The sequence below is a fragment of the Mycteria americana genome, chromosome 22, assembly GCF_035582795.1.
Source record: "Mycteria americana isolate JAX WOST 10 ecotype Jacksonville Zoo and Gardens chromosome 22, USCA_MyAme_1.0, whole genome shotgun sequence".
Lineage (NCBI taxonomy): Eukaryota > Metazoa > Chordata > Aves > Ciconiiformes > Ciconiidae > Mycteria > Mycteria americana.
The window spans coordinates 5,726,808-5,752,727 of record NC_134386.1 but is presented as its reverse complement, the minus strand read 5'-3'; the positions used below and the strand labels follow the sequence as shown (position 1 = coordinate 5,752,727).

Here is a 25,920-nt window from a genome sequence, read left to right as displayed (position 1 = left end):
CCTCCCCTATTTTCTCCTCTCCCTGGAGCGGAGAGGGACTAATATAAGTCTACATGGGGATGTCTGTCTCTCCTGCACAAAGCATTGAAATAGCACAGGTGGAGTCATATTTTTGTTATTTCTCTCTCAGAAATCTCTAGTGAGATTCTAATTTACCTAATAAAAGATTGGTGGGGAAAAGACAAGCTCCTTCTCAAGTGCTCAAGGTACTGAAGACTTTGAAGAAAACTGAATGACCAGAACTTCTTTTCTGTAGCTTAACCCCGCTGTGGTTCACCCGTATGTCTGTTTATACTTACTGGATGTTCTCCCACTAGGCTCTAAATTGCTTGCAAAGTGATGGAGAGGAGCTCTTTAGAGTCCTGGAACTTGCAACTAAAGACAAGAAACGCTAATGAATCTAAATGCTTACTAAACAGCTCGTCAACAAAAGGGCAGGTGTTGGGTTGATGTCTGTAGGTGTGCAGTTAGATACCTTGTACAGCGTTAAATCGATCTGGAAAATGCTTGAATTTTTCTTCCATTTTCTGTATTTCTCTTCTTTTACTGTTGGATCTCATTCTCTGCGCTGTATCAGATCACTCCTGTGTTCACGCAGCAGCCGTGTTCTGCTGCCGGTAGATGGGGCAGTTGGAGACGGGCAGTGCTGAAAAAGGAACAATCAACACAATAAAAAATGAAATCAGAGTAAGGATCTGAAGAGGCCTTCTCTATGCTCTGAAAACATCACGGCAATTTTGCTTGTATCTTAATTTCTGTTCTCAACTTGCTTTCAATTGTTCATTAAAAACTCGCATGCAAATTTAATTCTTGCTCCTTTTCCCTTACTTTAGTTTTGCCTATAAGCATCAAAGGCTGAGTAAGGCAAACTGTGAGACTTCTGAGAGTCACAAGATTACATCTAAAAGGAACGAGAGAGATTAACTGGATTTTTTTTTTAAATAATTGAGCCTTCTGTTGCATTGGAGTTCCTCAAATTTTAATTTAGGAAAAGGAAAGACAACTGGAGATAAAATGTGTTGTTGTGACAATAGACACTTGTGTGATTAAAAACTGAGGGAAAATGTAAGGCATAGCCTTAAAAGCAGCCGATCACAGGCTGTGGTCCAATAAAATCTTTCTTTGCACGGGAATGATTTTAAATGAAACAAGAATCTGCATTTAGTGGTTCTGTTTCTTGGTAGTTTTAAAAGTACGTCTTCATTTCTAATGATATATATTACATGGTTTATTGCTGTCACGAATCACAAGACTTTCAAAAAGAGATTCAGTAATTATCTTAAGAGCTTCATTGTGTGAGTAACCCTTAACCCTTAAAATAATGCTGGTTCCTTTGTTTAATGACGATAAGAACTTGCTTCTTAAGAGTTTGGTTAAATTGAACTAAAACTGACTTCCAGTTTAAGTAGGTAATTTTGCTTTCTTTTGTTCCACGTCTCCTGGATGTCTTCTCCTTTAGCTTTATCTTCAACCTCCTTTTTCTTCTGTGGTAAAATGTTAGTGGGATTCCAGGCTGTGATTTTACTCCAGACCAGACCAAGTCAGTAAGCATATGTGATGTGATTTAACCGTGGCAACTTGCTGGCTCCAGGAGAATTTAGCAAGTGAGAGCTGTCCGGTATTAGAAAACCCATATGGCAGTGGAGACATCGCTGTCGGAGTCAACCCGAATGGTCATTTTAGAAGCACCAGCTGAGAATGTCACTGCTTTTTATGTGGTACATTTAAGTTTATTTACTGTACCTGTGGTCTTGCCATCTATATGATTGTCATAATGAATGCAAACGGAGCAGCTCTAATGTTAATAATAAAAATAAAATTTAAAAAAGCTGCCATAAAACCCCGTTGCTTTTTCTGCCCTTGGAAACATTCCCACATATTCATTAGCTTTGCAGAATAGTGCTTTGTTCGAGAAAAAAAGCCCAGCCAGCCAGCACGTGCGGTATGCAAAGATGATGTATCTTGTCAATATAATTTAGTGCACTATTTCAGTGTAATTTTATCAGACCAGTGCAGCTGCATATGGTAATCGCTTCACTAAATCTTCACTGCCTAATGCAGAGGAAGCAAGAATTGTCCTTGCACTGCAGCCCAGCACCTCCTCGGACAAAAATCCTTGTGCACAGAAGCCCTGTAAGCCCAGGAGGTCAGCGCAGCTGGAAGGCGGCAGCGCCGGCCCCGGTGCAAGCCGTGGGTATCCTAACGCGTCCTCGTGGCACGGCCGAGCGACCCCTCCGTGCCCGTCCTCCGGCGGCGTGCCGTTCGCCGTGGGCGCGGGGGTTTGCAGAGGCTGCTCTCGGAGAGCTGTCGCTCGCAGCCCCGCAGCTGCAATCACCATGGCAACATTTCCCGAAACCCGGCGGGGAAGAGCAGAAAAGGAGAACCATGGCTGACTTGTCATAATTTAATGTTTCACCTTCCCTTTCTTCTCCATCCCCATGGGTCCTTGAAGCACGGTGCGCTGGGAAGCATTAGCCACAAAGGGAAGCTTTCACGATGACAAAGGCGGCGTTTTCATGTCAGATTATAGATGGGCAGTAGTAATCTGATGAGGGCTTCTGTTCAGCGACCCAAATAAAAGGTGATGCAACGGCGTTTGCCATCCAGACTCAAGGCATTTACCATCTTGAGGGAATGTGTGAAGTTTTGAATATAAGTGGAAATAGGTATATAATTACATGTGGATTTGTACTGTGAACTGAGGCTTTGATCTTGAGAGGCTTTGGCAGGGAGAAGCTGTGAAAGGAGATGTTGTAGCTCCTTCCAAAGGAGCAGCACATGGGTGCTGTGAGGGACCAAGTAAAATGAAGAATTGGATGTATCTGCTATGTTGACAGTGCCACTTGCCGGTACGGCCAAGCTGATCTCTCAGCGGACTGATCCGACTGCTTCTGCCACGCTGCTTGCCTCCCTTGTGCTGGTAACATCACTTGTCTGCTTCCAGTGAATGCATTGAGGTGTCTCAAAACTCAAAAAAACCCACCACCATCCCCCCCAAAAAATACCAAAACAACAAAAAAACCCCACCTCCTGCCAAAACAAAAAAAAGAGAAGAGGCTATTTTCTGCCAGTTTAGCTCCACAACCAGCTCACCTTCCTTCAGATGAACATTCGTGCTGGTAAAAAGGAGGGTCAGGGACATGCCTGGGGGGGGAGAGCAAAAAGGGGAGAACTGGATCCTACCCTTTCAGTAGCAGGCACAGTGGGGCACCTGGTTATGTGCTTATTATCTTTCCTCCTTCAGGAAACACTGTGAAAACATGCTCTAATCTAAATAAATGTAAATACCCATTTATTCTTGAGCAAGGGAGGAGAGGAGAGGATACGGTGTATGTGCATCACTATTTAAAAATATGATCCAGCAATATATGGATAGCAGGGCAACTGCCTGTTCCAGGACTCTTGTGTCCCAGCTTTGAGACCTTGAGCTTCGTGGCTGTTAGAGTCACCTTAAAACTTAGTTTAACTCCCATGCACGTGGGGAAAAACAATAACAACCCCCAAACTCTTCCCCAAGCCTATTGCCAGCATCACAGAGAATATGTTTGTGCTTTGGTGAGTGCACGAACGACTTCAGTAAGCCCAGGCAGAAGCAAAGCGCCCAGCAGCTGCAGCAGAGCAGGTAACTGCCCAATTCTGTAAACCCTTCATCTTGGTCTTCTGCTTTTTGCAGCGCTGCTTGTAAATTCTCATACACGACGACTGCAAAGCCAGCTGCAGAGCCTGCAGTGAGGTGTTAGTGCTGCCCGCTGCTCGCTCCAGCCTGCTTGTTCAGGTTTTGCTTTACTTGATTTCCGTTTGCAGAACATGTCAGAAGGACTTTAAAAAGAACCTAAATTGATTTCCCTGATGGATCAGAGGAATTGAGGAATGCTGCGTCCCCGTGTCCCTCTGGAAATCCCAGTCTCAAATGTGGCTTTTTTTCCCCTCTTGAATGGGCTGCTTTCAGCACACATCTCTGCAGTCCCTTGTTTGTTACGCAACCTTTTTGTAGTTCTGATCGTGTAAATTGAGTATTTCAGGTTCTAACTCTGTCCTTTCACGGTTTTGGGGTCTTTTTTCATGCTCATTCATGTGTATCACAGACAAATTGGGAAGACCAGATTCTGCAACCGTTGCTACTGATGCTTCCTTGTTGTTTTCATGGAAGGCAATTATTTTTTGTTGTGCCTGAGCATTTCGTTTTTGAAAAGGTACTGATCTGCTGCACCTCAAGATGTCTTTAAGCCTTGTTTGAACTGTAAAAATACTGCCAGTGTGGTGTGAAGTAAAGCAAGCACAAACAGCATTCAGCAGCCTTAACTTGGAAAAGATCTTAATTTAACGTGATAGTAAAAATACCAGGATCACGTGAACTGTGCCTATAATAAGGTAGAGCTGCACAGGCAATTTCTGTGCATATCTTCTTTCCCAACAGGACACTGCGGTATAAATCACAGTCCCTTTGAGGGGGTTTTCCACTCTCTCGTGGGGATGGGTAGCGAGCTACTCACACTGGTTATGCTGCTTGGGGCAAAACTAAGCGTATAGTGATTGATCTGTGTTTGCTGAAAGATTTCTGGATTTTTTTTCCCCACCATGATTAAAACTGTCCTCCCTAGCAGAAATGCATGTTTTATTGGCATTTGTGTCCTTTAGACAAAGGTAAGTAACATTTTCTAGGTCTTTGCATGGCTCCCTTTTCCCTCTATCTGCTCTTTGTTCTAGAAAGGCAGAACATTGCTGTCACAACTTCAGAAATTTAGATGGAGCTTAATCCTCAGCCACTTCACTAAATAGATGTAGGTTTTAAACTGCAGCAGCTGCTGTGCCGCGTCAGACTGAAGGTCCGTGGGGACCGCAGTCATGTCTCCAAGAGATGCCTGGGGAGGACAGCAGCAGGGCAAGTGTGCATCATGCCTCTCCTTAATACTTTCCCAGTCCCTTCGGACATTTGGATTTGGGATGACCTAAGCTGGGCATGGTTTTTTGTATTCAATAACACCTGCTGGATTTCTTTTTCCCTGAACTTGTCCTCACACATGTGCCCCCAGCTTTTATGTTTTGTAGCTGCCTTTGGCAAGCTCAGCTAACCACTGCATGGAGAGATCTTGCTTTGTTTGGGGCCTTGCATCTGCCAGCTTCACTTGATACCCACTCGTTCCTGTACCGACAAGGCAGGACTTTGCTCAGGACTCTGTGGACGTCTGTCGTATCCCCTCTCAGTCCTCTCTTCCCCCAGAGAAGCGTCCTAGCTCATTTAACTTCTCCATGTTTGGAGGTTGTTCTATGCTTTCGGTTGTCCTTGCAGTCTTCACCAGCAATAAAACATTGAAGATCATGCAATGACCTGTATTTTGATACCTTCAGGATGAAAAACTCTACCTTGAATTTTCATGGGATGAGAGAAGGTTCCTGCCTTTTTCTAATGGCAGCAACCTTGTTCTGGTGATCGCAAACTTCTCTGCTTCCTTAATACAGGAGCTTTGGCAGTTCTCTTCATCTGTTCATACAAACTTATCTCCTTTCTGCCAACATCTTCCTTCCCTGGTCACTGCCAGAGGCAGGAAATTCTCTAGAGTGCAACCAGGATGGAGTGGTAGGATGCCCTTTGTCAGGACAGCGGGGCACTGCCAGTAGGGCACTGCTAAGGGCACCAAACGGACCTAGCAGCTCCTTAGGAGCAGGATGGCAAAGAGCTTTCCTGAGGCTGTCAGGCTGAACTGCAGCAGCAGCTCGGGCTTGGCCTCCAAGGAAGATGGGTGCAGCAGTGTGACATTTCTGCAGCCGTTGCTGAGCAGCAGAATGAGCTGCAGGAGAAACCCAGACCAGCTCTGTCAGGGCTCTGCATCCAGCGCGTCGTGTGTACGTGCATGAGTCTCACGTGTGCCACTTGCTTATAACCACTGTTCCTTTGATAATTTTTATGTTTATTCTTGGACACGGTCTTGTTAGTACAATCTAATTAATCTCTGAGTGGGACCCTTCTCTCTTTCCTAGCTCGTGGAATATTGTTTCTATTAAGCAGAGCGATAGAATGAACATTGTTCAGCTGACTCATGTGAAAAGAGAAAATAGCATTTAGTAAATTAAGCAGCTCTTCCCACTCACTGTTTATATGCTCTGTAATGTGATCTATTAGAATGGGGAGGCTTTGATTTTAAAACCATTTGCCTCAAACCTTCTATGGGATCCGAATTTACTTGAATTGGGAAAACGCAGATCACAAATTGTGGTGTGTGCAAGTACCCGGTGGGTGCTGCGTGTGAATATTGGCCACTCCATCATATCTGTGCTCTGCAAGGAGATGACCCCTTTCAAAAGCAATCAGGAATAGTATAATTAAAGCTTGCTTCAGGTTCGAGCATTTATTCAAACTGCAGTGCCTCAGAGGACCCTGTGGCAGAACTGCATGCCGCTTCTGCGCTGCACTATTGACTTAAATATTTAATAACCTTTCCTGTTTGAGATCCTTTAAAGCTGTGCAGGAAGGTTCATGCCTGTGTGAATTTCTAGCTAGGTTTTGTTTTATTCTTTTCAGTTTGGATGCCTGGAGGGCAGCTTGTGCTAGAGCAGCATGAAATATTGATCACGAAACAGTTCAGGCCAGTGTGAAGGAGGCCTAGTGGGAGGAGGTGTGCTGTGTTACAGCAAGCATGAAATAGTTCTCCAAGGTTTAGTTAGTTGCAGAACTGCTCAAAAATACAACACTGGTGTTTAATTTAGACAAGCTCGGTTTGTTTGCTGAATTCTGGGCATTCGTTTGCTTGCTCATATGTTTAGATTGCATGCTGCGTGGGTTTTCTTCTACATTTGCAGCGATTGCAGCATCTAGGTCAAATCTGGATTATCCCTTTTTCCATGGAAGAACTACAGGCGAGGCGACCTCGGCGTTCTGGGCCCACCCGGTCTGGTCTGCTGGTTTTCCCTGTGCTCTGCAGGGCGCATTTGATTGTTTTCCTTTCTTTCTTCCTTTTATTTTTTTTTCCTTTTTTTAATGGGAAATTCTGAGCTTGGAAGCAGACTGCAGTCTGCAAATGAGCCTATAATGCATAGATTGGCGTATAGGATTTATGTTCTGCTAAGGTGGTGGACTTGATCTGTGTTAGGTTTCTTTAATCTTAGAAACTTTGCTAGAAGCTCACTGAGGTTTTTAAGCTGATTCTAACGGCATGTCCAGATCTCCTTTTCCATTCATTTGAATTTTAATTTATTACATTTTAATCAAAAAACAAGTGAATTACACATACTTCAGAAAATATTTCAGTACTTCCCATAAGATAAGGTATGACTCTTGATTTGGATGAATGCTCTGTTTCTTTTTGTGCAAGTCCCAGTTTCAGAAGCTGCCAAAGCAGCTGCCGCACTGGGAGGAGGGGAACCACCGATGGGATCACCCAGCACCCAGAGCTGTGCAGGAGGATCTCTCTTGGTCTGGAGCTTTTCATGGTCCCAGTGGTCACTTCCACCTCGCTGGCCATACCTGAAGGAGTAAAAGGGACTGTGGTAAAGGAAACAGCAAGGAACTCTTCACTGGAAGCAATCACAGAAATATATATGCTTTCTAATGTGCGGGAGTTTTGACTTAATTTCTTGCGTTGTTCAGACTTTGTTTTTCAACCTTTTCCTTTCTCTCTATCCATCCTTCTAGCCCTTTAGTCAGAATTTCACTTGCTCTCTTATTTTTTCTTCACCTGACCTTTAGGACGGCAAAGCATAGAGGAGAAGCAGAGGTATTGAAAGAGATGTGGAGAGACTGTAGGTGAGGACTGGATAAGGGGGAATAGTTTTAATTTAAAAAAATAAAAAGCCTAGAAACACCTTTTCTTTCCATTTTCACTGTAACCTTGCTTATAAGTCTCTGCTCTTGAGTCCTTAATTTGCTCATGGTTCCCTTCCCTGTGTACACACGTTGTGGAGCCAACACATGCTGCTGGTTATTCCCCTTCCTATGCCCTGCCCTGCCTTGTCTCCTTGGGCAACTCTTCTTGTAGAGGACAATCTGTTCCATAGCGTGTCCTGCACAATGTCTCTTGCTCTTGCTTGGTCGCTAGGCACTGCGCTAATTGATGACAAGATCGATTGCTTTGGAGTCTGCTCTTCAGTGTGTCACTTTGAAAACTGTCATCAAACAAGCTTTTCTGCAAGCCTGGCTTCCTATGGGTTTGTCCTACGCTGCTGACACCCCACAGTGATGACAATCAGTTTTCTTCTTGTGACCGCTTCACTGCCAGTACTCTCCAGTCTTCCTCATCATATTCTCCACTCCTTCTCTTGTGCCCTCCACACATCTCCACCTTCTCATCCTCCTGAAATACTGCCGGATCCTTCTGGTATCCTCTACCTGTTTGGCTTGGCATGCAGTCTTATGTGGCTGTGCCTGGCTGGGAGCTTCATGTGCGCTGGTTGGGATTTGGAGATGAAAGAAGGCAGATGGCTCTTGAGCTCACGCTGAAGCATTTCCAGCAATGTCACTCTAATTTGAGGCGCTCTCTACCCTGCTGTTGATTTTTCCTGAAAGATGTATGACTTGCCTCTTTGAGTCTTCTGTTCCTCTGTCAGATTTGGTTGAAGCTGGCTGGAGATTCAGAAGATATCAGGGCAGTCTCAAGAGGTCAGATGGGGATAGGGTTATCTTTAGTCTCATTTCCATGGGAAGCCAGGTTCACCAGAAGTGAAAGCCACAGAAAGGTGGCAAAGGGAGTATCATTTTATTCTTGCCTGTAGGAGGAATGATACGGGGCACTGCTCTCCTCAAGCTTGTTTACCCCGTCCTTACAAGAATTGCTAAATGCAAGTGCCAAAACTACCAGCTTGCTGGTGTGTAGCTTTGATTTAAGTTCAAGCTGAAAGCTTCTCACTGGTTGTCAAGTTTCAGAAAGGCGATGCATGTAAGCTGTTGAATCCTTTCTGAACTATATATGAAAAGGACTTGACGGTATCTTGGGTACAGAGGACCGAAAGAAAGGAGGAGAAGCCTGGACGCGCAGATCTTCTTTCTGTTGGGTTTTTGGTATGCTGGTCTCCCGTGTTTGGCCATGGCTCTACCATTTTCCTCCAGCGCATAACAGAAAAGTAGGTTTTGCAACATGAGAATCTGTTAAATGCCATGATAAACTTAGCTCTGGAAATTTGATTTTTTTATTTCATTTTACAGTGCTTAAAGTTCTTGAATTATGAACTGGAGGTGGGGGGAAGAATTGGAAAGGTACCTTGAGAGAGGTAGTCCTCTCCAGTATTCAAGTCTGAGAAAGGTGTCTGTTGGTAGGAAACGCTCCAGCATCCTCGTTTGTCTTGTGTATGGTTCTGACCCGTTGCTCACAGCTACACAGTGCAGAGTACACAAAGTGGCTGCTGAACAAGGGGTTTGTTGCTCTGACAGCTTCCTCTTGTTTGTAGGTTTGGACGGTCCATGTTTCTGGAAGAGACTGCTGGACCATCGGGCAGTCAGCTTGCCTTGGCAGTTCAACATTACTGATGGACTGCTTTAAGCAGAAATGAGCCTTGTGTTTGAAAAGAAAAACACCGAGCCAGAAAAACAATTACTTTTAAAAATATTTGTACCCCATTCCCTGGGAGAAGTTTGTTCCTGTCTTTGGCTTTCTCCTTACGTTTGGGAGGAGCTGCTGTTGTGGCTATTGGGAAGGTCCTTACTAGGAGTGAGGTTATCCAGTTATGACAACTTGATCTGAGGACATGCTTTTCATCAATAGTTTACTGCTTGTGTGTAGCCAAGGGGCATGCCTCGGGTGGATAATTGGATTTGGAAGGGTAGTGTTTGTAGCAATTGTGACGCTTCTTGCTGTGAAGCCAATTTCTGCAGCGATGCAGCTGATACAACATTGGGGCAATCTGTTGCAGTGCCTTTGTTCCACAAATGTCTGACTGGTGTAAAAAATAACCACAGCAAGAGATTTTCCTCAAGAGCGTGCCTACTTCAAGCACAAGGAAGCAAAATCAAGACCTTGCTCTGTATCTAAAAATTCAAAATGTTTTGGGGAAAAACTGACAGAAGTGAAGCTCTGCAAAGTCTTTAGCAGCTTACACAAATTTACCATGCACGTTCTTTTCTTGAGATCCTTTATAACGTTCAGAAGGCTGTTTAACTGCGACCTGGAACCCTTTGTTCCTCATTTCTATTCTTATTAAATTAAAAAATGAGAAGTTGGCAGTAGGTTTTTACCCAGTTAATCTTGTTTACTGTCCATACATTCCTTGCAGGTACATTTTGTGACACTGCAGTCTATGTTTCAATGTCTCAAGCAATCCAAGTCGTCTTCATTTTTCTTTAGAAAAGGGCACGAATTACTTCAGTACTCTTTAGACGCTCAATTATTTTATCCTAGTTGCTGATTCTGTTAAATTAATAGAGTTTCTGAATCTGATATGCCCTCAGACATGGAAACGCTAAATCAGCCTGACGCACTTTGGGTGAAATCCAGGCCCTGTGCAAGTCGGTTTTAGCTTGTGGCTTCAGGAAGCCCTGAGCTTCTCAGGAGCTCTGATGCCCTTTCTGTAGCAATGTTCTTGTATCTCTCTGTGACATGCAGGTTATATAGAACTAAAACTACAATTACAACTGAGTGTGCTAAAAGTGACTACTAAGAACAGCATATGTGATGCAGAGGCTAATGCTTTCCCTCAATCTGTCTAATGATGTCAAAGAATAAATAAGGAAAGTGTTATATATTATTTTATATGCATGCAGTGTTGAGATTTTCAGTACCAGTCCGCCGTTCGCTGTTTAACTCGCGCTTTGTGTTTGTCCTGGTTTTGGCTGGGATAGAGTTACTTTTCTTCCCAGTAGCTGGTATAGTGCTGTGTGTTGGATTTAGTATGAGAATAATGTTGATAGCACACTGATGGTTTCGTTGTGGCTGAGCAGTGCTTACACTGGTCAAGGACTTTTCAGCTTCCCATGCTCTGCCAGCAAGAAGCTGGGAGGGGGCACAGCCAGGACAGCTGACCCAACTGGCCAAAGGGACATTCCATACCATATGGCGTCATGCCCAGTATAGAAACTGGGGGAGCTGGCCAGGGGGCAGCGATCGCTGCTCGGGAACAGGCATCAGTCAGTGGGTGGTGAGCGGTTTCATCACTTGGGTTTTTTTGTTTTCCCTGGGTTTTGTTCCTCTCTCTCTCCTTCTCTTGTTATTTTCTTTTTCATTACATCATCATTATTATTATTATTATTATCATTATTATTATTATTCATTTATTAAACTGTTCTTATCTCAACCCACGAGTACTCTTACTTTTGCTCTTCCAATTCTCTCCCCCATCCCCCTGGGAGGAGGGAGGGGGAGCGAGCGCCTGCGTGGTGCTTCGTTGCAGACTGGGGCTAAACCACAACAGTCTCCCTGCTGGTGGTGCTTGTCTGGTCAGTACAGCAGTGCTGATTTTCTGCCGTGGTTACAGGGACTGCTCTTTGTGCTTCCTGCTCTTACCTTTCCCGTTGCCGTTCTGTGTCCGGCCTCGCTTCCCCAGCTCTTCCCTTCGACCGCTGAAATAGTCTCTGTTCCCACGCCCTCCTTAGGAGAGTGGCTCCTGGCAGGGGCCGGGTCTGATGAGGCGCACGTTGCCTTTGGTCACCTTGCATGTGTCGAGTTGTTGCCCTAGTTGCTTGCTTTGCTTCATTTTCCTACGCTTTGCTGTCGAGGATCATTTTCCTCCTCTTCTTCCTACTGACAATACACAACATACAGTATAGGAGTGAGCTGGGCTCCATCTGCTTCTCAGCCCTATGGGACTTGGCAGCTGCAGTTTGGCCTTCACCACGCTAAATGATCCACAGAATGGCATAGGCTTCAGGGTGATTTCATAGTGTTTCGAGGACTGGTTTCTATCTTGGAATAAAATGTTGGAGGTTGTAGGCTTACAGGCATTTGGACACGTTAAAATACAAGTTGAGGGATGGATTGGCTTAGCCTTACCTCGGATGTTTGGGCAGCATTGTGTAGGGTCTCGACGCTGTTCTGGTGTGCTAGAACACAAATGTGCTTTACGGAGCATCAGATGCACCAGTGAAGTGGTGGGTGCTCAAGCAACTTCCCAGGCTCTGCCGGAGCTACATGAATCATGTCTGTTGTGAACGGGAGATATCCCACGCAAGGACAGTGAGGCCAAAGGCGAACGAGGAGGGGTTACTCTGTCAGAGGTTGGAAGAAGAGGGTCTCTGCTTTTGAGGGGTTTGGAACCCAAAGGCTCTGTTTCCTCTTTGGAGGGTATAGAGGAGAGCACCCCCTCACCTCTGCTATACTGCTTGCTACGTATAGTTTTTCTCAGCCACATATCAGGATTGTCAGTAAAGCTGTCAAGAGAACCTTTGACATCAGCTTCATAAAGTGAATATCATGTTGGAAATTGCCTCAGGTAATTAATTAATTCTTCTGTAAATAGAAGGCTTGATATGCATCAATGGTGCTATGGGATGTTTCTCAAGAGGGAAATAAACTCTCCAGCAGGGTCCGTAGTGAGCAGTGAAGCACTCTTCGGATGCAGGAGACTCATTATCCTTCCAGTTTAATTCTACAAGGAAACAAAAATACAATCTTCATCTTGGCGGATGATATTACAGGGAAAGTACAGCTGTTGACAAATCCCTCAGGGACGCGCATGTCAGCTTGAGAGCGCTCAGGTGAATACGCATTTCTCTGGTTACAGGATAGAAACAGCACAACCTGCCCAGCCTGGCTGAGCACTGCCATGCCTCGTCGTGCATGGGGTCTTCAAGTTAGGAGCTGGTAGCACCAGACAGTCACGTCAGCACTGCAAGCAGTCTTCCGGCACTGAGTCCCAGAGTGCCTCTTTGCATGGGGTGTTGGAAGGAGAAGTCCAGAACATGGCGTGTTTCCTGCCTGTGGTGCTCTCCAGGCACCAATAAGACTCGCAGTGGTGCTGGTGGAGCTGGCCTCCCATCCGGCAAGTTGGGAGGATATCATTTGTACGGCATATTTGCTTGCTTTCCAGCACATGGCCTGAATAGATATTCCCCAAACTATTTTCAAAGCAATCTTTTTTAATCAGTGTTAAAATTGTTTCTCGATACACTGGTAAACACAGTGTTTTTTCAGTGATGTTTTAATTGGATTTGATTAGCACAGAGGAGTCAGTTCCTTTAAAATAAAACTAATATATTTATGGATTTCAGCTGGTTAGAAGGAGTACAGAAAGAAAAAAAAATCCTGCTTTTTATTGCTAAAACTGTCTTCTCCACTGACTCTTAGGTTTGGAGGGGCACTTTGGCTCGCCTTCGCTATAAGAGGACAAAGGCTGCCCTCACGATACTCAAATATTACCGCCGCTACAAAGTGAAGGCCTACATCCATGAGGTTGCCCGACGCTTTCACAATGTGAGGCTAATGAAGGATTATGGCAAGCACGTGCAATGGCCCACTCCACCGAAAGTGCTGCGCCGGTTTGAAGAGGCACTCCAGACCATTTACCATAGGTACAAAGAAAACCTCTTGTCTTTTCAGTCTAACCGAGAGGAGTGAATAGCTACTGCTTGTTCCATAAAAGTTGGAAAAATGACTGAAGAACGTTAACTGGACGTCATAGATGAAGATGTCAATGGCTTTTGGTACCCTTGACCAGGCAAATAATGATTCTGTTTCAAAGATTTAGTCAGGATGGACGTTGTATTTTCTTCCTTGGCCCCTTTCTGGTTGATTTCAAAAGAAAAGAGCAGCTGCTGTTAAGATGAGGGGGAGAGAAAAGGAGTCTTTTTGACTTCGTCTAGACGACTTCTAGTAAGCAGTACTTTTCTGCAATAGAATAAGCAATGTTCTACTACCTACCCATATTCTATGTGCAGAAGAGGTTTTTTATACCCTTATTACAACCTCCTAATAAAAAAGCTAGTGCCTTTTTTCTAGTAAGTTGTAGACAAAGAAGTTACGATTCCAATTTGAAAAATGATGACTTCTGAAAGTCACTGAACAAGAGAAATGTTGGCTGGATAGGGCCTCTAGAGATCTCCAGTCCAGCCATCTGCTTGAGGGGGGATTACCACCAGCACTAGATCAAGTCAGCCTTGTTTTTTTCCCCAGCTGTCTCTTGAAAGCTATCCACAACCTATGTGGGTAGAGAGTCCTGCTTTCTATATAAGCTCAGTTATCATAACTACAAAAGTTTAGTTGCTAAAAGACTTCTTGTAGCATTAATCTTGGAGACCTGGTGTTGCTGCTGAAGGCTGGAGTGTGGTGTGGAGTAATGGATGGGCTACTCTGCCCTGTTTCATGTTACAGTTGGTTAGGTTTCAGTTTTAGGGCCAAATTCAGCTATTAAAGGAGAATGATGTTGTAAATGAGCCAAAAAATGGGCTTGCAAAAACTTGATTGCAAACAGATGTGCCAGTAGTTGACTTCTGGGTATGGGATGGAGACTATACCAGCCAAACCTCTTAGGAGTCAGAGATGATATGTGACTTTAAAATGATAGCTGATGTTTCCAGCTTTATGAATGCAATGGAAGGACTTCTTTTGCCCTTGACATTTACAGTCTAGGGGTGCCCTTGTTGTGCTGATCTGGCAGAAGTAGTCCTCATAGTGCATGGTACAGACTGTGGAACCGATTCAGGCATTTTGTGGCAGGTGGAGAGCAGGTGAACTCATCCGGAGCGTCCCACCAGAAGTCCTACCTCAACTGAGGGCCAAGGTTGCTGCCATGGAAGTGCTGAAGGGTCACAGAGCTGATATTGGCCTACAAAGAGCATGGGAGGGGAATTACATCGCACTGGTGAGTACAAGTGAAGTGATCAATGCACTGGCTGGGGCTTAGGATGCTAAAAGGGTGGAAATTTGAAAAAGTGACTGTTTCTTGGGAGGGAGAAGTACTTTGACATTTCCTCTGTAAATGGGTTTCTACAGTTTCAGAGTCTTTGACTTCTACTGCACTAGGAGTGATTTTTCTGAATGCTAAGCTTAGCTTGAGCATGACAAGCAGCATTAAAAGATAATGAGTAATGCCATCAGTTGGCTCTTCAAATGGTGAAAGCTAGGAAAGAAGTCAATGTAAAACTAAAATTCTAGATATAATGGGATGTTAAGAAATAGCATAAAATGAAAGAGGACAAAGAAATTCTCTCTAGGCAAGTTGCATTGCTTCCTTTTACTCCGTCCTTCCTTTAAGCATTTTGTTTTGTTAAGGCTTTTTTTCAGAAAGCATAATAAAACTCCAGATGCTCTGCCGCTCTTCAATGAGGCAGAGACTGGAGGAAGCCTTTGGACGAGGTGGTGCAGCTGCAGTCCTCTCTGGCCTGCCGTGACGTAATGCAATTACTTTCTTCAGTAAGCAAGAAGAGTTATGTGCCTGTCTTTGCTCTTTCAGAAACCAGATAACCCTCAGACCACGGGCTCTTTCATCCCTGTTGCCAATGAGCTGAAACGGAAAGACAAGTACATGAACGTTCTCTTCTCCTGTCACGTCCGCAAGGTAACCGGCGTGTGCGTGGTCTGCAGATACGTGGGCTGGGTGGGGAAACTTCTTGCGGTCGAGGTGAAATCTTGGGAAGCCAAGGGCGAGGAGGTGATCCTGGAGATGCTTTAACAGATGGCAGTCCAAAGCCATCCTGTTTCAGTATCAGTGATTTTTTGATGGGTACGTAACTCTGAACCTATGGCACCAGACAGTGCTTGGTTTGAGTGGCTTCTGTGGCCCCTTCATGTCGGAGGCATGAATAAATTCGCTTGATTCTGTGTAACTGGTTTGGATCTGACTTTTTTCATAGCAGAATGGTTTTTTTGTTAAATTGGTCAGAAGGTTTAAAAAACTAATTAGAAAAATGTGCTTGCGTAATTTTTTTATGGGTAGTTCATAATGATCTAAATGATGCTGGTTTTAAATGTCTGTCAGGAGAGGATATTTTGAATTTTACAAAGCCAACAGACAAAAACAATTTCAACAGCAGGCCGGGGCTGCTGATGTTCAAGTGTTTGTAAGAAGCTGTATATTCTTTTTATTTCTAAAAATGTCCTATTGCAGTTGGTCCCCACTTGCCAGAAGTGGAGCATATGCATGATTATTGTTTATCATTCTGCAAATATTATATTTAACAGTAACAACAAAATTCATTTTGCAGCATAAAATCTCACTTTATAACAAAACTTCATCGCTAGTGATAGTGAGTTATGTATCATTCAACAGCGATTTGTGTATATAAAAATAGAAATCTCTTACTGCTTTCCAAACAAAAATATTTCAGTGGAGCATTCTGTCGCTTTTTGCACGTTCTCTTTAAGAGCATGGTTCGCTAGCTGAATGAGCGGTTTGAGCGAATATTGATTTATGTTGTTAGGATTAAAGGAGAATGGGGTGAGTCTGGATCCAAACCTCCTCTTTACAATCTTGCAGCAGTTTGGCTGGAACCTCTGTTAGGGACAAGGAGGTAAAGGAGAATTTCCCCCTGGCTTTTTTCACTTTAGGCTGACAACAAAATAATTCCTCTTCTAATTCATTTAATGAACTGGTTCCAAATTGTTGCTGTTTCTAGCTAAACTGGAATAATTGTAAAAATACAAGTTTCAGTTCTTAAAGATGTGTTTATAGGAATTGTTGTTTTGAATGGGAATGGAGTGATGGTGAGGGGAATTACTCGGGGTGCGGAGGGTGTATAGTACATGTATACCCGGCGTGCAAGTTTAATTTTGCTCACTGTTATGCAACTTTTAAGCTTTTAAGTCCTTATGTTTCTCCCGCTTGCTCCTGATTCAGCTTTGAAGGACAATCTCCTGTGCAAGCATAGGGGAAAGCAGCTTTCTGAAGCACAGATCCATACCTTTTCCTGTTCAGTAAGTGCAAGCACAGAGCTCCTACCTTTAGGCAAGTGTCTGAGCAGTTCTTTTTTGTTTATGGTGTATGAAGAAATCCTTGAGCATACGAACGGGCCTTGTTTCTATACATCCTGTTACTTGCTGGAAAAATCCGTTTTCTGCTGGGGTTTGTTGCATTGGTGTCCCAGCACTTCAGTAATAAAAGCAGTCTGGAGATGGAATAGGTGTTACCTATCATAAAGTGGATTTCTTCCTGAGCCGGAAAGGTTACTGTCAGTGCTCTCAGAGGTGAAGAAAGCTTTAGCTTACCATCGGTGCTTAAAAAAAGTAGCTGAGCTGAAATCAGAAAACACTGCAGAGACTGCGAGGTTATAGACTTGCGGTCTTGTGGTTTTTAAATTACCTTGTAACTTTTTTGATCTTTTTAAAGGTTAAATTGTTGGTCGCTTTCTTCTATGAGAGAGGACAGGCTTAATCCTCCGCTTGGCTGCTTAGTTAGGGATACCTTTGCATGGCTTTTGAAATCATCAGTAAAGGAAGCACCCGCACGAGCATGGCAGTACCGTATGTAGGGGCAGCGACAGCGGGGCTGGGGTAAGACAAGCTGACCTGCAGCTGCCGACAGAGAAATGCGCACAGAGCCGTGGGTGACGGGTCAGCCGGCACGGGGGAACTGCTGCTCATCCACAGCCCGGCTGTGCCTGAGTCTTTGAGGTCGTTAATACTGCTTCTGGTCTTCATTCTGAAGGATCTCTGTTAGACAGAAAAAATATAGCTAAATTTAGTGAAAATGCAGCATCTCCTTTAGGAAAAGGATGGTCTTAAAGAAGCAAATAGGAGCACCTCTCCTCTGACAAATGGATAAAATCATTTCAGCATTGCTGTTGAGGGCAAAACTGCAACATTGTAGGATCTTTAATGATGTGTGTAAGCCTGGTGATTTCAGGACATCTTCATGTTTAAACTCAAAAGCAAATGACCCCTTTCAAATCCATGCTTGGATGTAATATCTTTTTGAGTGAACCATTTGTCTTCCTTCTTCTATGGACAAGAAATGTCCAGGCAAGCCTGAAGTGAACAAAGGAGAGAAGACAAATAATCCTGAACTTTGAAAGCTAACAAGACAAAGATTTGACATTTCAAGATTTACCATTTCCCTTTCCAACCAATGCACTTCTTTAGGTAATCTATTATGCCTTAAATTTGAACATCTGATTTGCAGACTAAGCAACAGTGAAAACTATTGTAGAGCCTGTAAGCGACTCCGTGCTTTGACTACAAGAGCACAGTCTTTACCCTGAAAACAGCATTAGCCTTCTTTTACTCTTCACATAAAACAATCTATATCCTAAGCTGTCTTTTCAAAGTGAAGGTGTTTCTCTTATCAAAAATACAAGCTGTAGCATTCTGCCTCTTACCCAAAAAGTAACAGCAGTCTGAGGGTCAGCCTTCAGTGCTGTGGGGTGGGGGGAATTTCTTCTGATTGCTACATTCTTCCCTTTTCTTTTTTAAAGAATAAATAAATAAAATAATGAAGTTTCTTCCTTTTATCCTTCTTTAACTTCCCCATGTCATACCAAATGTTATTTGCACAAGTGTGGCCCTTGGTGTTAGCACGTGCAGGCTGTCTTGGTGGTCAGAGCATTTGAAAGGACGCAACTTTCACTGCAGGGAGGTTTGTCAAATTTCTTACGCTAAACCTGGTTTGTTGTGGATTTGCACATTGGCTGTTACTGTTTGTTTCTCAGCTGAAATTTGGTTCACGTGAAGGTTTAGCAGGGGACTTGCTAAACTTAGCGAGTTGTGGGAATGAAAATGTAATTAACTACCAGGTGATTTCATTGCTTCCCTTAAATAATACTCTTTAACAAAGTGTCAGTCCACAGAATAAGATGGCTCAAGTTCATTCATGGTATATTTTCATGATTCAGCTTATTTGAGGATTCTTGAGCAAAAAATGTGCTGTTACTGCTGGTCCCTTAGTCAGGCAGGAAGGTGTTACTGGTAACGAGAGCGCACTTTGGTGAGTTCAGGTGAATGTGTTCTTTCTGGAGCAGCATCAGACTTCCTTTGCAGCTTTCAGTGAGGTACCGAATCATCATGCCACGTGTGAAGTAGTTCTTGACTGTCAACAGCAATGTTAGGTGTCTGCTCTTCAAAATTTTCAGAAAATTGCAGTCTAATACACTTCTTTCCTTGGAAAGAAAAGAAATTAAAAGGATAAGTACTGGGCAGCTTGAATAGACACAAGTTAAGCCTGGAGTTCATGTGTTCGAAATGTTTATGTATAGAACATCTTATGTATTTGCTAACCATTAAATTCTTTGAGACAGATTTTTTTAGCTGATGATTGACATTGTTCTAGTGAAGTCAAGGAAGTAATACCAACTCTCGCCAGCCAGGGAACTGCTCTTGAAGTATTGATAACTGCTGGTAAAGTTTTCTTCAGCTTGAGTGCATGGGGTCTTAATTTCAACAGCTTGAGATGAATAACAACGGGTGAATCTGTTTGGACCGAAGCTTTTATAGCTTTTTTTATAGAAGGTCTGTGAAGAGACTTTGAAGTCTTGCTGATGAGAGGTACATGTGCTTGCTTTCTTGCAGTAGGTATAGGTAGAAGCAGGTCATTTCTGCCTGTGGAAAAATACATCTTTTCTGAGCATTGTGGTGCTCTTTACTTTTTCAAAGGAAATTTTCAAGTTTTTTGCCTTGGGAAACCAAATGCATATTTCATGCATACCACCAGATTTTGTTGTATCACCTAGGAAACAACAGTTTCTCTTTTTTTTTTTTTTTTTTTTTTTTTTTTTTCAGAATAAGGCTTTTCTTCCCACTTTCTCCCTTGTCATTTGTGGCACCAAGCTCCCTTGAGGGGACCATCTCTTCCAAAGCCCAGTGCCCTGCAGTGTCTAGAGGCCCTGGCAGAGACCCGAAAAGCTCATTTGGAGGTTTTTCTGCTATAGCCTAGACTTTCATTTTTCCCTATAAGCTAGTCAAGAAGCTAAATTAAGACCGATTCACATTTGGATCAACAAAGATATAAATAAAAAATGCCCAGAAGGTGCAGAGAACACAATGCTAGGAAGGGCTGTTCTCCGGGAGGGTATAAGCTGTATCTGAGAACATAAGGCCTGTCTCTACTCCTACAAAACCAAAAGAATAGTGGCATTTGCAATGGTGCTGGCATTTGTCTGAATCTTTTCTCTGCATGCTTCCCAATGTGACAGTTTACTTCTAAAAACACAGCATGTATTATTTACATAAATATGCCATAGATGCATGAGACACCTGAAGCAAAGCAATTGCTTGGAAAGAGCTGAAAAGGACATGAGTTCCAGGGCAGCAAGAACTTGCTTCTCACATAAGATAAGCGGCTGGACTTCCCCTTCAGTACGTCTCGAGCTGTTCAGCGGAATTTATTGTTCAGTGTGAACACTAAAAACAGTGGGTAACCACAAGAAAGAAGTGGAATTTAAAACATGCTTGCAGAACTACTACAATATTATATTGCCTTGCAAAAGCTGGGCATGCTTCCCGTCCCTGCTTTCTGGGCAGCAGCTCCAGGACCTTCTGCAGTGGGGTGGCTCTGGTTGCACAGCTCGGTGAGGTCTGCTCCATTTGTCCGTTCCATGCTGGAGGCGGGCACGGACAACAGGGAGGACGCTGAGATGGAAGCAACAAGCAGGATCATGGCAGTGAACAGGTGGTGTTGTCAGACTCTCTAAAAAAAATTAAATCAAAAAGACATGTTTGGGAACCATGGCCATGCAGCATCAGGTCTGAGGTCTGTGTGGGGCAGATCACAGCCCAACAGACTGGAGAAGCCTTTGCTTAAACTCCCCAGACATGGAGCATGGTGTGCTGTAAGCTGCACAGCCAAAGTACGGTTTGAGGAACCAGTGCTACTCTGCTCAAACAACTCATCGTGTAGCACCAGACACTCCTAACCTACTTTCTCTGGGCCATTCAGTGTTTCATAGCCTTTACTTTTTTTCTCCCATTCATCTGCTTCCTGAAATAATCCCAGTTATTCAGCATCTCTTCCTGTGAGATTTTCCAGGCCCTCAATCATTTTCTTTACTTCTCTGAACCATTATAGTCTCCATGTTCACCGTCCTGGTGCTTCACACACTATTCCAAGTGAGACCATGGCACCCAGGACATTATTCCCCATGCTAGTCTTCACCGCATGCTAACGCCTTGCTTGTTTTCAGCTGCCTCGCATGTTTGTGCCAAGATCTATCCAGAGCTGTCTAAAATCATCTTCGGTTACTTTTTCTGAGTTGGTGCCGTTAATTTAAAGCTGTCATGTAGCTCTCCAATTTGCATTTTTTGCCTTTATCTGCTCTGAACTTTGCCACTCTGCTGCCTGTTGACTGAGAATATTTGAGTTCTTCAATTGTCTCCTGACTTAACCTAGGAAAATCCTATTTATGTTCATACGCCTCATCACGTCTCACCCTTGTCTACCCTTCTCGGTTGATTAATAAATATCTCTGTGACTGTGATACACCGATGACTCCAGCTTTGCCTTAGTAAAAAATACTTCCTACTTTGTGTCCTACTTTCTCACTTGCTTTTGACAAAACTTTGCATCTTGCTGGTGACACTTTAGTACCCAGCCTCTTGGGGTATCTGAAAGTCTAGGTGGCATCAGATGTTCTCCTTTGGTGTAGTATTTCCTGGACAAATTAATTATAATGTTAGTTAGACGTGTGTTTCCTCTGTGAAAACCCCACTTGCTGGAGCCTAACGTTACCAGCAGCCTAGAAGAATATTTGTGGTGAGTTGCGGTGGGATGGGGGGAGTTTAAATGATCTGTGTTTAGAAAGGAGATATGAATAAAGGCATGATCCCAGGGTATAAAACACTTCTCTGGAGAGAACATAATTTTATTTCCTGTCGTAACATGATCTTCCCACTTCTATTTTTGTAAACAATCACACTGATTCCATAAGGTGTGGAATAGCGATTTATTATCTTCAGTCTTCCGGATCTTCCCCAGATCAGATGTTACTGTGAAGGTACAACATTTAGTATCTTGTATCCTTTGAATGAGTACATTTTTAATAACCAGTTGCATATTTTTACAATAATTTTCCAGAGGTGCTTTTGTGGTATTTGACAGCAGTTTTGGTGATTTAATTTGTCAGGTACTGGAAGGATGCTGTTGCTGGAGATCTCTTTGGTGGCCAAAAATAGACATGAATTCAGAATGCCAGAATACCTAGAAATAAGAGAAATTATGTCATTATATGACCACTGTACATGGCTTGCTGCTGGGCCATGTCTGCTACTTTGCATCATTGGCTGGTGCTTAAATAATCTGTTCTCCCATTGCTCTTACTACATAGAAACTGGATGCGTGAACCGCAACAAAATACTGGGACGTGGGGCTACGCCCTTGGCTGTTTTCAACTGCACTTGCTGAGGGGTTCACATATTGCCATCTTCCAACAGTTAATTTTTACCTTATCAGAACTGTTATGTATAATTGGTATTTAAAAAAAAAAAAGTTTTCGGGTTGATCCACACAAAAACCATAAGTATACTACGAGACGGAGCTTGTTTTCCCCATACATTGAGTGCCTGGTTATGCAATCAGTGTCCCGGGTGGATAGTATTTTGAGTTCAAATTAAAGTCAACCAACTTCTTGAGTATGCCTAAGATTATTCCATGAGGGTTGGGAGATATATATTCAGATAATCTCTGCTGCTCTTGACTGCCAGTGAGATTACAGGTGATAATATAGTGGTTTGCCTCAGCAGGCACCTAATGGTTCTTACTGAATTATAGCATGTATCTGTAATTGGTCTTAAATTTACAACTGTAGAGCCCAGTGACAACATTAAGATATTAAGATATTAATGTTTCCCAGTGGCGACACTAAGCTGTGTTTGCTGAACTACTAGAAACTGTCAGAATATTTCAGATCCTGTGAAGTCTATTTTCTTGGTAGCGTATGGGCTGAGGAAATCGCAGAATGATTTCGCTGGGAAGGGACCTCTGGAGGTCTGGGCTCCAACCTCCTGCTCTGAGCAGGGCTAACGGCAGAGTTAGATGAGGTTGCTCAGACTCTCAGTCAGCGGAGTTTTGAAAATCCCCGAGGATGAAGGTGACACGACCTCTCTGAGCCCTGTCCCAGGGCTGTCACCCTCCAGGGGAGATTTTTTTCCCTTATGTCCAGTTGGACTTTTCTACTGCTGCATCTTCTGCCCATTGCCTTGTCCTTTTGCTGTACTTCTCCAAGAAGTCTAGCTCCATCTCCTCTGTACCCTACCTTTGTCAGAGGGTACAGTCATTTGAAGATTAAAACACCTTTGCCTCTTTTTGGAAGCCAGTATTAAAGTTGTTTGTAGTGCACTATGATTTTCTTGGTAGTAATTATCTTACAGGAGTGGAGTGGGAGTCAGGGGACCAGAGTCTAGATTCCAAATAACCTGAGAATGGTACAAGCATTTAACAAAAAAACAAAACAAAAGCTCACTCAGTGGTCAGTTAACCTTAGAGGTGCACAGATGCCTCTGGGTGCTTTCTTGTTTGGTCTAGAAGTTTGCTGGATGCTGTAGCTCTGCTCAACGTGTTCCCAGAATAGCCCTAGACACCGTAGTTGGACAGCGAGCTCCTGTTTAAAGCATTGCTTTTGAGGAGCTTGAGCCCACCAGTGATCTGTAGACATCCTTGCCTTGAATACCATGTCCGTAACAGAACACAAAGTCAAGTTAAAATATGGGTTGAGCGATGCCCACCTCTATAGAAGAACCTGCTGTACTCACAGTACAGGTCTGGCACGTCTGAACTGATCTCGTAGCTCGCTGCTGCTGAACAGAGCTGTCCTGTTTTCTTCCCCTGTTTATCGCTACCCAGAGCCTCACCCTCTTTCCCTTGCCCCGGCTCTGATGCTCGTTGTGCCCTTCCCTCGCTAAGTTCACAAAAAGGGCAGATTTTTGTCAGGTTAATGAATTGAAAGGGCTGATAAGCACCAGAGCTGGCTCAGGGTGTGGGGTTAGGACCTCCTGGAAGGGGCAACAGGACATTGTTCTCAATGGCAGTGAGCCTTTAGACCAGACTGGCTGTGCTCTTGCTCTGCCTTTCTTGCTTAGGAATGGAGAGGGTGGTGTTCAGTACTCCTTGCAGCCTGAGGGCACTCCAGCTTGGGTCTGCTGCTTGCCAAGAAATAACCTTGCCTTCCTCCTACCAGCTGGTTGCCTAGGTCCCAGCGTACAGGCTTGGCTCTCCCGGGCTCCATCTGGCCCATCCAGTCTCTTCGTCCTTCTTGCAGAGTGGCACAACTTCAGCAAAACTGGTGGAGTGTGCCCGTACTCAGCTAACACATCCACTAACGGGCAGGGGAAGGGTGGTTGTCCAGGTTTTCCACTTCTTGGGCAAGTTGCTTAGCTACGTCCAAGGCACAGATGTTTTAAAAGAGGGAAATGGGACCCACTCAAATTTAGGATGGGCCAAAGCATCTGCTTTCAAATGCCTCAGGTCTGGACTGTCACAGGCCCTGGTGACACCCTGTTTGGCTCTGCGGGGCAGGTATTCCGGGTCATGCTTTTGGGGTGACAAAGGCACGTGTATAATGTCGGAACAACAGCCACCTGCCTTGGCCTTGGTGTCTGCCAGTGGGCAGGACGCAGGTTGAATGTTGCTAGGGGAAAGCATCTGTCCCGTATCTGATTGAGGCCGTGGGCTCTCCCAGGTTGCGCCAGCCCTGCTGGATAACTCTGGGAATGTTGCTTCTCCGAGACTGCGTTTCTCTGTTTGTAAAATGGGATTGTGGGGTCCGTCTTCCCTTTTCACTGTTTCAAGATCTGTGGAGAAAACCTGTTTCAGAGCTATGTGAGTTTTGCATATTTACTGCTGCAAAGTTTTATTCTGCATGTTCTTGCAGTGATTAGTGGGACTGAAAATTTGCTTCTTTACAGGTCAATCGCTTTAATAAGGTGGAGGACAGAGCAATCTTCATTACTGATCGACACCTTTATAAGATGGACCCTATGAAGCAGTACAAAGTGATGAAGACCATCCCCCTCTATAATGTAAGTGCAAGGATGGGGGAATCTCATCTCGGGCTCTCTTCGTCATGGGCAGTGCATCTACTGTTTAGCTCCATTTTCATATCCATAAAATGGAAAAAGACCTTGGTTTACAATTTTTAATATATTTAATGTCTTTAAAACAGTTATAGTACAGTTATCTACAACACTGATGCATCATGTTAGCTTTTAATTTCAGTGCATAAAATACAAGCTAGAAACCAACCTGCTTATCACACTCTCTTCTGCTCGCTCTTCTATTTTGTTTTTCATTTGCTGTGCACCGCAAGATCTTGGCCCCGTAAGGGGGTTAGCATTTCACAGCAGCTTATGACACAATTTCTGTGTCTCTGGGGGTTTGTTTGATCCTTCGTGTCATGTTTGAATTTTTTTTATTTTACATTTGTTCATGTTTAATGTAAATCTTATCAAAGCTAAATTTGGGATTATAGTGAGGTTTCTGGCCTTTGGGGTAGCAGAGTTTAGCTGCCAGTGACAGAGCAGCAGATTATCACTGGTAGGAAGGGGGATGGGGGAAAACCTCAGCTCTTCAGCATCCTGGAGTGTGGATTCAACTGCTTGTTTGTTTTCCTCAGCCTGAGGTAACACTACGACGGTTATCTTAAACCTACAGAACCTGCCTGGGTTGCTTGGAAATGTCGTACACAAATTTGTTGGGACGTTTGCATTTGGAGAAATAATAAGTCTGGCAGCCCCATATTGCTAAAACAGCAGCGATGGGATTAGGGTAATGGTGAAATCTAATCTGCAAATGTGGAGTGAACGATTAGCTCAGACTGCATCCATAATGTCGGTTTTATAGCTCCTCTTCTAACCTCCTTGCTGGTGATCCACCTGAGCTGCGCACCGACCACCCACCGCAGCGTGTGCGTGGAGCAGCGTGCTCGTCTCCTTGCTTGCTTGCCCTAGTAAGAGCATTCGCTGTAGCAAAGCAACGTCTCCATGGCAGTGTCTCTTGTTTTGAAAAGACGTTCCTGCCAGGGAGTTAGCAGCTGCAGGTCATTTTCCTCAGTTGATGTTCTGTTCTAGTGACATTATCTCTTAATTGTGCAAAATGAAATTGTCAGCAGGTTACGCTGCTAAATGGCTGGCTCCTGCTTGTGCAAAC

General features: G+C 43.9%; 1 protein-coding gene across 4 annotated transcripts in view; it reads left to right on the top strand.

Moving 5' to 3' along the window:
• MYO1D (myosin ID) overlaps positions 1 to 25,920 on the top strand; it is a 196,340-nt gene that overhangs the window by 106,903 nt on the left and 63,517 nt on the right. For all 4 annotated transcript variants that reach the window (XM_075523120.1, XM_075523119.1, XM_075523121.1 and 1 more), the window contains exons 17-20: positions 13,206 to 13,429; positions 14,574 to 14,718; positions 15,310 to 15,414; positions 24,681 to 24,794. In XM_075523120.1, coding sequence (XP_075379235.1) covers positions 13,206 to 13,429; positions 14,574 to 14,718; positions 15,310 to 15,414; positions 24,681 to 24,794 — 588 coding nt within the window. The remainder of the gene's footprint in view (positions 1 to 13,205; positions 13,430 to 14,573; positions 14,719 to 15,309; positions 15,415 to 24,680; positions 24,795 to 25,920) is intronic.